This window comes from Tyto alba, unplaced genomic scaffold (assembly GCF_018691265.1).
Source record: "Tyto alba isolate M040663 unplaced genomic scaffold, T.alba_DEE_v4.0 Super-Scaffold_19, whole genome shotgun sequence".
Taxonomy (NCBI): domain Eukaryota; kingdom Metazoa; phylum Chordata; class Aves; order Strigiformes; family Tytonidae; genus Tyto; species Tyto alba.
Window position 1 is genome coordinate 427,576 of NW_024881281.1, and position 11,358 is coordinate 438,933.

The window sequence follows — 11,358 nt, forward strand, 5'->3', positions numbered from 1 at the left end:
TGCCTGAGGGTTTGTTTCAAGGTGCTCCCTTTCCCTATCTGCTGGCTCCTGCTCACACAGCAACCTGGTAGGCTGCATGTTACGGTTATCAGTAAAATACCACGAAAGGCGAATTTGCAGGCAGGGCTGCCATGCTCTCTGCAGGTTCCTCAGAGGAGAGGTGCTGCTGCTGCACCTGCACAGCTCACAGCACAGGTGCTGGGCAGGAAGGGGCGATGGGGCCTAGGGCTCCCCACAGTCATGGCTGCTCCAGGCATGGAGGGGAGGTGGTGGCCGCAGGGCTCCCTGCAGCCCTCGTGAGGCCTGTCCCCGTCAGTGATGCAGTGTCCTGCTACCTCTCACATCCCTGAAGCGATGGCGGGCGGGTGGCCTGCCGCAGCCTGCTGCCTCCCGCCTCAGGGAGCTGCGGGCTCCTCGGCGGGCTCTGCAGCAGGTGTGAGAGCTGCGGGTGCGGGGGGTAGCGGCCGCCCAGGTCAGCCATCCCTGCCGCAGCAAGGCAGCAACGGGCGGCATAAACCAGCTTCTGTAAATTAAACTTACTTGGGAACAAGGAAACCGACACACCATAGTTCCTCTGAGGACTAGTGAACTAATCTGCACGTGAAACTTGAACTTTAGTATTTGTTTGGTAATGCTGATGTTTCTCCTTTAAAGAATTTTTGGCTAAGCAGCTGTTTGGGGTGGAGTTACTGCAACAGAGGCTTTCAGTTTCGTTTTTTTTTCATCTTTGCTCTTAGGAGAAAGGATATCCAGCAGAATAAAAAGAAAAATAATGACAGAAGAGAGCAAGTTCTGCAAAAATTGGTAAGAGATCTTTCTGCCTCTCCATCCCTACAAAGTGTGGGGATTTAAAGATTTTCTAGGGTTTTCCTTAATGTTACCTAGGTCTCCTGTAATGGGGAGAAGGAACCACATTGCAGGAGGGGTGTATGCTAGCCATTGAGTAGTGGAGAGGTTTGTTCCATAGCCCTCTTCCATGCTGCATGTTCTCCTTCTACTTACTGTCACTTTGGGTAATTTTGTAGTATCTGGCAGAGGACTCTGTGCATGGACCATGCCAAACCCAGCAACTGCCTCAGTTTCCCCCCAAGGGTGATGTTTTTTCCTGTTGCTATATATGCAGTAAGGTGATTAAATATTTTTTTTTTTCCAAGATAATTGTCCATCTCTCATAGAATAGAAGGCTGAAAGGGGCCATGAGGATAGCAAGCATAGCTTGGTGTGTCTCAACTAATAGCTAGGCCGTTGGGCCAATTATATGAACAAAGACAGTGAAGCATTGCAATTAAAAAAAAAAAAAAAAAAAAAGAGTCAAACCTCAAAAGGTATCATGGTTTGAGCCTGGTTGGCAGCTTAACACCACGCAGCCACGATCTCCCCCTTCTTTTCTGGCAATAAGAAGGGACAGAGAGCCAGGCTTGGCATTCGAGGTAGGACTGGGATGGGGAAAAATCACCCTTTATGGTCACAAGAAAAAGGCAGACTCGTTTGCTTCACTTGCTACCCCCCCTTCAAGTATTAAACCATCTTCACCTCAACCTACAAATTTTCTCACTTCTATTCTTATTTTCCTCCCCTCTGTGTGTGGTGGAATGGTGGTGAGTGAGCATCTGTATGGGTATGTCCTGGTTTGGGCTGGAATAGAGTTAATGTTCCTTTTTGGTAACTAGAATAGTGCTGTGTTTTGGATTCAGCATTGGGTTTGGTATGAGAAGAATGCTGATAGCACACTGATGTTTTCAGCTGCTGCTGAGATTTCAAGGACTGTCCAACTCCCCATGTCCTGCCTGAGCACAAGTGCACAAGAAGCAGGGGGGTAGCACGGCCAGAGCACCAGATCCAAACTGGCCAATGAAATATTCCAGATCATGTAACATCATAGTCACTATATAGGGGAGTGGTGGTCGGGAAGGAGGGCTCTCTCTCACTTCCAGGATTGCGACTGTGGGATCTTGGTATTTCAGGATTGCTAGCTGGGACCGGGCTGCGTATTGGTCAGCGGGTGGTGAGCAATCGCATTGTGCATTGCCCGTTTATATTTTCTGTTGCTGTCATTGTTTTCATTTTATTACCGTTATTAAACTGTTTCTGTCTCAACCCGTGAGTTTCCCTTTACCCCTCCAATTCCCTTCCCCATTCCCAGGTTGGGGGGGAGGGTGGGTGAGCGGCTGCAGGGTGGTTGGCTGCTGAGCAGCCTCAAACCACAACAGGGTGCTTGGCTGCTGGCCAGGGTCAACCACCAGTTCATTTATTCCTCTCTTTCTCATTTATCTGGTTGATAGTAAACGAGATGTGTCTGCTACAAATTTCTCCCTCCATGAGGCCCACTGCTTGCGGTTTCTCACTCTCTGTCCTGAATGTGATGAACCAGTTGCCCAAAAGGAAATGAAAGACCATCAAACAGAAGCACACAAGCAGGTGAGGAATGCTACATGTTCTTCAGGGTTTTCTTGCAAATAGCAAAAAGCTCTGCCAGCCCTGAAGTAGTATGTTCATGGTACTGTGCTCTATATTAATTAGATTTGAACTTCTGTAATTGTTTGACCAGAAAATCTGTAGGGGTCTGGTATGACCCTTCAGGCCTGGTTACAGCAATTTCAATCTTATTGCACACTCAGCTTAAGCGAATAAAACTTGCACTGTGGTATCTCAGTTTCCTCAGCAATACAAATTACAGATCAGGTATGGATAAAATGCTCCTAGTACTTGTGAATTAGTCAGAGCGTGCAAGTTAAATGATTTGATATTACATAAACCTTGCCTATACAAAGCTATGACATCAATGCACTTTTTTAACAAAACTGAACTGGCAGAGTAAATTTATCAGCTCTTCATATAGTGAGGCGATAGCATTTTTAGTATAGCATTAAGAACCCTGTAGTTAGATGTACTATGCTGAAGCATGAATACACAGGCATGACTTTTTATTCTGTTTTACTAGTTTTATTGTTTTAGCAATTGCATTGTTTTCAGTTACTTAACAAAACGCATGAGTAGTTTTTGTGGCAAACATATAGAAAACTAGCATACCTCCTAGGTTTTCAGAGGGGCTATTGTAATTTAGACTAGCTCAATATCAGACCTGTTTTTAAGTTAAACATCAGTCAACATTTTGAATGCACATTCTTTATTTCACATCTGTTGTGGACTAACCCTGACATTCTTTGCATTTTGCTTGGGCACCTTTGAGAACTGGATCCTTGCACAGAATGACAGCTTCCTGTGGAATCATCAGATACCTCATTTCCTCCAAATTTCATCAACACAGCACAGGCCTGAGAGGGAAGCAAAAATTTACTAACAGCTTGTCAATGTTTGGGATGAAAATAACAGGAAGATCATCTCAGCAGCTTGAAGTTGTATTGACATACAAAAGCACTAACCATCCTCCTATGCTCCCAATGAACTGCTGTATGTTTTGCTTGCAGGTCAGATGTAATCTTTGTCACCAAAGCATGCAGCAATATCAGTTGGAGCATCATGAGGTAAGTATGATGTTACAGTACTTTTTACCCTCTAGGCTGATCCCTTTGACCAGCCACCAAGAGTCACACTGATGTGTTTGACAGAAAAAACATCTAAATCCTTGACTCCTGTCCTGGACCATGAAGAAACTTAAACCTCTCAATAGTTGCAGTGTTTTGGCACACCTTTTCCCCCTTAATGAATAAGTATATTCAATGGTGGTTGCCCGTCTAGTTGTGATGGGACAGTCTGTTCCAGGAGATAATCTATTACGTTCTCATCCTTGGAACCTCAAGCTGATGTTCTTTGAGAGCTTCTCAAAGACATTTCCATCCAGTCCTCACACTCATATTACCTGCTTTTCCAAAGGAGTGGTTATACAAAGCAAGAGTCAAGGAGACATCTAAGGAGATACACAAAAGAATTGGCAGAGGCTGGGAAGTGAGAGCAGCCTGCTGATGCTAGCTATAGTCTGACCATTTCAAGAAACCAAAGCAGTAGAGACACAGCAGGCTTCCCCTGATGGTGGTATCTGAAGTACTGGAATTTTTTAGGTGAGCTTGTGCTGTTTTGCTAATCTGTACCGACACAGAACATCTTCACTGCTATTGATTCCCATTTTGCCTTATATTCCCTGAGTCATCCTAAATTAAATATAGCTTAGATAGGTAAACTAATATAGCTAGGCCTGCATTTGGTTGTTGATACCAAATCACCCAATGCCCTCTTTTAATATTGATAGAAAATCTGCAATAATTCCCTTTATTCATGTGCAGACCAAGGAATGCCAGAAACGAGCAATGAAATGCAAGATCTGTGAGCTTGAAATGCCCTTCAACAAGCTGCAGGAACACCTGGACACCTGTGCCAGCCGAACAGAGTGGTGTTGGGAGTGTAACAAATACATCATGTACAAAGACCAGAACAAACACAAAGATATTTGTCAGAATGGTGGGCTGTCATATCATAAGGATGTGAACTTTCAAACCAGTGAAGCATCCACTAATGCAACATCTAGTTGCCCCACTGGTGAGCAAAATTCCTCATTGTCATGGACTGGGTAAACTCTGTTAAATCTCAATGAAAATTCACCTGCCTTCTCTACAATTCTCAGTAACCTGGGCTGGGGGGATTGTTGTTTAACCAACCACAGTGAAAGGGCCAAATGTTGCTTTTTATTGTGCTGGTTATTGTAAAGCCAGAGTGGTTCCACTGACTAGTAGCTCATTGGCCATGTTCTTTTATGCCTCCCTTCTATCCTGGAAGGGAAATTCCTTTTGTCAGAAAATAAGTGGAACTTCTTCCTCTTTCTATTTGTTGCAAAGGAGAAAATATGATTTAGAATTTTCTCCTACTTCATATGTAAAACCAGTGATGCATACCTTGATATCTTGAAGTTGAGAACAGCTTTATTAGGCCTAAGATACTGGACAGAGTATGTAAAGACAAAACAATTGTGAATCCTGCAAATGGTTCCAGAAAAGAACAGGCATCAGTAGGTGCAGTGGTTGGCAAAATAAACTACATAGAACAAACCCTCTAGCAACAGAATTAGCTAGGCCAGGATAGGAGTGAAGCATCTTAAAACACAAAAGATGGGGCTGGAGTAGAATTTCAAATATGCTGGTTTGTGAGAAGGGATGGTGGATTGGTTTTGAGTGGTGCCAAAAGCTCAATGTAGTGACAGCTCTAATTCCTTCTTGGCCAGTGGAATCAGCATTCTGTGCTTCTCTAGAACCAGTGACCATAAGTGGATCTGAGCAGCCTGTCTGGATGACTAGCGACAGTACTGTGTTTCTCTCCATTTTTTTTTCTTCTTCTGAAGGTACTGGTGGCAATCTTTGTCAGAAGTGCAATAAGTCATTCCCAGATGACCAGTACTCCCAACATCTGGTAAGCATGTTTGAAACTGAACAAGAGAATGGTTTGTGCTTAATTTTCAGCTAGGTTATTTCTCTGAAAAGCTATGTATTAAGTAAGAAAGGGCAGCATGTCTCGGCTCTCCAAACTATAGTTTCATGATACAACGTATTCATCTGAAGCATCACTGCGAGTTGCAAATCACAACGTACCACACAGTTGCGTGTAATGCCAGTCTTCACCTCATTATGCATGCTCTCTCTTAACAGAATAAATGCAGTGCAGCCCATAAACTGACAAAAGTCCTTGATGGCCAGTCAACTTCAAAACTCAGCAGTGATGCACCACAGTCTTCTTCCTCCCTGGCTCCCTCTTCCTGCTCTGAGAATGCAATGGCGTGGAAAGATGTCCGTCCCAAAGGGAAAGAAAGGGATCAGCCATTGACCTCCAAAACCTTGCTTAAACCTCCAAAGAACAAAAAGATTGGCTTTCCCTCTCCCACAAAAGGCGGACTTTCCACATCACCTCAAGCTCTTAAAGACACCCAGTCTTTTGACACGCTGGTGACCTGTGCCCATTGCAACATTCTTCTGCCACTTCCAACCCTTTGGAAACATGAGGTGAGAAGTGACACACTGGACTCAGCCTCCTACATGCCAAGGGCCATCGCTACAGAGTCACTAGTTAGCTCTACACTGCCTGGGGTCCTCGTGCCCATTTCTGGATTCTGTAGATTCTTGAAATGCTGGCCATAGGTACACTCTCTCTGTAAAGTGTGGAATTTGTTAATTCCGTTGACTATTTATGCTCATGTCTACACAAACAAGATCCATTGCCTATAGTTTGCTAGAGTTTTAGGAAAATAACAATCATGACTCAAGCCATTAATTTTAAGTTCAAACTCTGGAAAGTCCTCAACAACTGTCCTTCTTTCCTGAAGGCTGATACTGTTCCTGCTAAGCAAATAGTATGATTATATTTCATCAGCATCAGAGATGGAACTCTAGATAATTTTCCATCCCAGTAAAGGGGCCCAGTTGTCTCCCTACTGAATATGATTGCATATTAGATATGTTGAATTCTCTTCTGATATGACTGTTACTTATTTTACTAGATCAAATGTCTACGCTTGACATCTCGGAAAAATGCTAGGATGCAACAAAAATCAAGCCATGGACAGAAAGGTACTTGGAATAGAATTCATCATTGAGGATTATTCTACATTGGGTTAATAGGAACAATGGGATATTTTGCAGAGGATGTGCGTCTGGAAAAGCTAATACTCAGAATATCACAAAGCTCTTTAGATTCCAACACACGGTGGGTTCCCATGAGGTTGCACTAAGCAAGCAATTGCTTCAGAGCCACTATGTTTTCACTCTCTTGACTCAGACTAACACATATTGTGCCTCTCAAATTATGCTACTATGAACAGCACAGTACCTTCCCTACAGTAAGCAGAGATCAGCACAAAAGATTTCACAGAACAGATGTTCTGTCCCAGGTCTGTCTGCTCCAGCACTCAGTGGAAACTAAAAGAATAGTTTCAGAGGACAAGAAGTAAAATTATTTTTTCAGTATATTCAGCGTATGCAGTAGAAGCATTGCTATAATTATGGCAGACAATACCTCCAGTAGAGCTTGCACTGATCCGTAAGCAGTAAGTCTCTTTCCTCACTCTGTCCCAGACAGGCTGTGAATCTTAACACTTCTCTCTTTGCTAACATCCCCCTCTGCTTTTCAGTTCCTAAGCAGGATCATTTCCTCTCAGTCCAATTAATTAATTGAAACTGAAAGCAGTTGTTCTACTTCATTCAGTAAATGAGGTATTACTTCTCCCTGTAAAACTTTCCTCCCCTAGTAAATTGAAGAGAGAAAGCACCAAAGTGAGAAATAGGGGGTTTGTCTAGTTTTGAATTTCAGGACTCTAGTCTTGAAATAAAAGTAAGTACGTCGTAATTACAGAGATTATTTGACTTGCATTGTGTTTTTTTAATACTGTTCAACTGAGTGATGACATAGGAAGGCTGTAAAACTGAAACTTTAAAAACACTAGTAACTGGGTTTTGTTCATTTTGCAGAAGACTCTTTCTACAGCACTCATGATTAAATCTGGAAATAGAGGCGTGTCTTCAGATTGAAGCTTCAACTCAGCTGTAACAAAAGGCACTGAAAACATGATAGCTTTATTGACAAATTAAAGTAACTCTGCTCTGGATCAAGAACAAAGAATGACTCAGATTTTTATTCCTTATCAAGAGGCATTTGAAAGATTTCACCAGAAAACTGTAAAAGTGATGGGGTCTCAACAGCTGTTGTCATTCAAATATTTCTGCGTAAGCTTGCCTTAGGAATCTATTTTTGCCACCCATCTCCCTTGCCCTCACTGAGAGCTGAGACCTTAGTGTTTTTCAGGGCGTATCTTAGGCGTATCTATATGGGCAGCACTGAGCTGAAATGCACCAACGGATGTTCCAAGAGTAGATACTTCCAGCCTTGTAGCCACTGGGCTAGTGCCAGCATTGTGAGTGGGACAGTGGCTGGTCATGTGGCCTGACAAGCATTCGTGACTTCTGAGGCTCCCTTAACCTTTGCAGCATAGAGTCTGTAACAATCAACAGCTTTTCCTACATGCACGCAGACCTCATTAACCTAAATCAGAAACCCTGCTACTCGAAGGCCAAGAGTGCATCGCTCCCTGTCTGTCCCGGATGCTTTGCTGGTCCGTGTCTAGTGAACTGCATTTGAAAGCTTGACCATTTGAGTGCTTTTACCACGTTTAAGAAGGGATTTTCAAACACAGTCTAAGATAGCACTCTTAGTGAGGTTTATTTTAAGCTTTTAAAAAATCGTTCTGAACTTCTGGTAAGCAGGTCTAACATTGGACATAGTGCTCTGAAACAGAATTTCCTCTATTTGGGGGCAGAGGGAAGGGCTGTGAAAGCATGTCTGTTAAAGCTGTATCACTCTATGCATACATTTTTCCTCTTTTATTCTGCAGTCATTAGACTTTCACATAGTTTAATTTTCTTGTTATTCTTTGATACACATCACAGCAATGGACTTGGTGGATCTCCACAAGCATAAGCTCTCTCATTCTCTTCTGTATTTTGGACTCTCTACAGGACTCAGTGAAGTTGAGCTTATCAGGCCTCTCAGGAAGTCTTTCTTTATTGTCCTTGGAAGTCTGTTTGAAGAGGGCTGGTAAACATAACATGGTCTGAAGAGTGTCCATAGTAAATGAGTAAAATTTGGAGACAAACTGGGCAGGCAGCTCATGCTCCACAAGCTAAATCTATACAGGGAAAGACAGCAAAACATTTTTATCCCATTTGAAAAGGAACTTTGAAACCTTTGCTGCCCAAATGCAAAGGAAGATGCTTTGTGCCTAGAAACAGCCCAACTGACCAGACAGGACAACAAATGGTCAGGAACAGGCAGGTAAGGAGATGGTGCTTGCGGCAGCCCTGCTGCAGACTAACTCCGTGCTCTGTCGTGGGTTGGCCTGACGGCACCAGACAGCCATGGGGTGCTGTGAGACAGCGACCAAAATGGCTGTGTCTGAAAAGTATCACAAAACTTGCCTTACAACACGAAGCCAGCTTTATCCTTAAAAACACTTTTTTTTTTTTTTTTTTGTCTTCGGGGGGAGTTGGTGCTGGGGAAGAAAAGGCCTATTAAAGAAGTGGTATTTCTGCTCCTCTGAAAAGCACAGCAGGATTTATTTTGGAAATCTATGCCACAGTGTCATCGTGTGGCTGCCGGTAGTACTGGCACGGACTAAACCGCGTCATGGCGGGAGAGCCAGGCCGCGGAGGGGGGAGAGCAAGGCCTACCCCGCCAGCCTGGCCGTCCTGCGCCCGGGCGGGGCGCGGCGCGGCGGCAGCGCTTGCGGCTCCGCTGTGGCCCCCAGGCTGCACAGGCGTTGGCACTGTTACCGTTCGGCCATCGAGAGCTTCAGGCTCCTGGCTCAGCTGCTAGGAGTTTGTCTCAGAAAGAAGAGAGCCACCTGTGAGCCCCCAGAAAATATGAGCCAAATTAAAATACCTCTCTGAAGGATCTTGGAAACACCTGAAAACAATCTGACTCCTTCATTCTCCCATGGTGACAAAATGGCTGTTACAACTGCATCTAATGTTACCTTGGTCCTGGAGGTGCTGTGCTTTTTCTGCCTGGCAAGGTGAGTTTTGTTCCTGAGCTCTGTGAGCTCTTCGAGGACAAAACAGGGCTATTCATTTTTGCAGAACAATCTGTTTCTAAATTGCTGAGCGCTACAGGGAGGGTAAGGGACCCTGTTCATTTGCACAGACAAAGGACCGTAAGAAAGCAGCAGTGGCCTACACTTACTGCAAATCTGACGTCTGAGGGCCCACAAGGGTTAGGGATTGGGTAGCACAAATTTAAGGGTGAAAAGCAAGCTTCCTTTCTCTTTTGTTCTCTGTGCTGGTTTTCTCTGGCACAGTGTTAATTTTCTTCATAATATCTAATACGCGGTTATGTTTTGGATTTGTGCTGAAAGCAGTGTTGATAACACAGGGATGTTTTAGTTGCTGCTGAGCTGTGCTCACACAACCAGGGCCTTTTCTGCCTGTCACCCCACCCCACCAGTGAGCGGGCTGGGGGTGCACAAGGAGCCCGGAGGGGACACAGCGGGGACAACTGACCCCAGGAGTACACCATTCCGTATGCTGTCATGTTCCGCGTATAAAGCTGGGGGAAGAAGAAGGAGGGGGAGGATGTTCAGACTGATGGTGTTTGTCTTCCCAAGTCACTGTTGCGTGTGATGGAGCCTGGCTGTCCTGGGGATGGCTGAGCACCCACCTGCTGATGGGACGTGATGAATTAATTCCTTGCTTTGTTTTGCTTGTGCACACAGTTTTTGCTTTACATGTTAAACTGTCTTTATGTCAACCCATGAATTTCCTCACTTTTATTCTTCTGATTCTCTCCCCCATCCCACTGCGGGGGGTAGTGAGTGAGCGGCTGGGGTGGGGGGGGTTAGTTGCCAGCTGGGATTAAACCAGGACAGTCCTATCAATTTCAAGATTCCCCAGATTTGTAATCCAGTTTGGTGTGAAAGTAGAAATACCTTTGGTCACTAGATGGCAATAAAGAATCAATGCGCTTTTCCCTGTTAAACAGGGAAAGTTTGTAAGAGCTTGGCCTAGATTTGCCCTGGGAGAAAGAACTGGAAGATACTAGAGAAAGCATGAAATTAAATGTGCAATCATTCTTCTTGGTAGTGACGATTTGTTTTGTTATTTTATGTTTCTTAAAAAAAATATATATAGGTTGTATTTACCAAGTAGAAAATTATTATCAGATTAAAAGTATAATTCTGAGAAAGAAAAGGAATCTCACCTTTACCAAGAGAGGTGCTCAGAGAATATGGCATCATACTCCTGAAACGCTGCTGGTGTTTCAAATAAACTGGGATTCTGGTGTTTTACCCTGAATTTTAAGACACATTTTTATTCTTTAGCAGTGGCAGGAGGCAATCCATTTCTGTATGACCTTCCTTCCCTGGTAAAAGTTTACCTACATGCCTCTCCAGATATGTTTTTTTTGTGTTTTTTTTTTGTTTTGTTTTGTTTTGTTTTTTAAAAAACAAACAAACAAAAAAACCAACAACAATCTTTTGTCATAGTGAAAACTTCCATACAAATCTAGAAGATACCAGAGTGAAGTGCATTTTGTATTTGTCCATTTCCTAGGTGCTGTATGCTGGTGGCTTCTCCTCCACTACACTGTGTACTGTATGTATCTTAATTTTGCTTGAAGGTTAATCTCATTTAAAGGCAGGAGTTTTGTGTGTACAAAAAATTGCAAAGCCAGCTGGCATAGCCTACTCCCATATACTGTTGTGATTTGGAAGCAGTGTTATGGGAAGCAGAAGGAACTAAATGAAGAAATTAAACTGACAATATACCCTGCAGTGAGCTGATGGGGAGAAGCTGAATGACCTATATTTTGATTTGCCCACTGCTGCTTCTCAGTGGTTCTGTTGCAAAGGGCAGTGTGGGATCTTGGTAC

The 11,358-nt window shown here is 43.7% G+C and overlaps 1 protein-coding gene across 3 annotated transcripts; it reads left to right on the forward strand.

The window, feature by feature from the left end:
- The first annotated feature begins 610 nt into the window (after positions 1 to 610).
- On the forward strand, positions 611 to 7,554 carry XAF1 (XIAP associated factor 1). 3 transcript variants are annotated; one of them, XM_032982311.2, is made up of 9 exons: positions 611 to 628; positions 738 to 804; positions 2,283 to 2,418; positions 3,429 to 3,485; positions 4,242 to 4,494; positions 5,291 to 5,358; positions 5,595 to 5,945; positions 6,440 to 6,509; positions 7,407 to 7,554. In XM_032982311.2, the coding sequence occupies exons 2-9, from the start codon at positions 773 to 775 to the stop codon at positions 7,433 to 7,435; spliced, it is 996 nt and encodes a 331-aa protein (XP_032838202.2). In that variant the 5' UTR covers positions 611 to 628; positions 738 to 772; the 3' UTR covers positions 7,436 to 7,554. The 3 variants fall into 3 exon arrangements, with proteins under 3 accessions (XP_032838202.2, XP_032838201.2, XP_032838203.2); XM_032982310.2 differs by lacking the exon at positions 611 to 628 and having other exon boundaries at positions 713 to 804; XM_032982312.2 differs by lacking the exons at positions 611 to 628; positions 738 to 804 and adding an exon at positions 1,788 to 2,005.
- Positions 7,555 to 11,358: the final 3,804 nt, after the last annotated feature.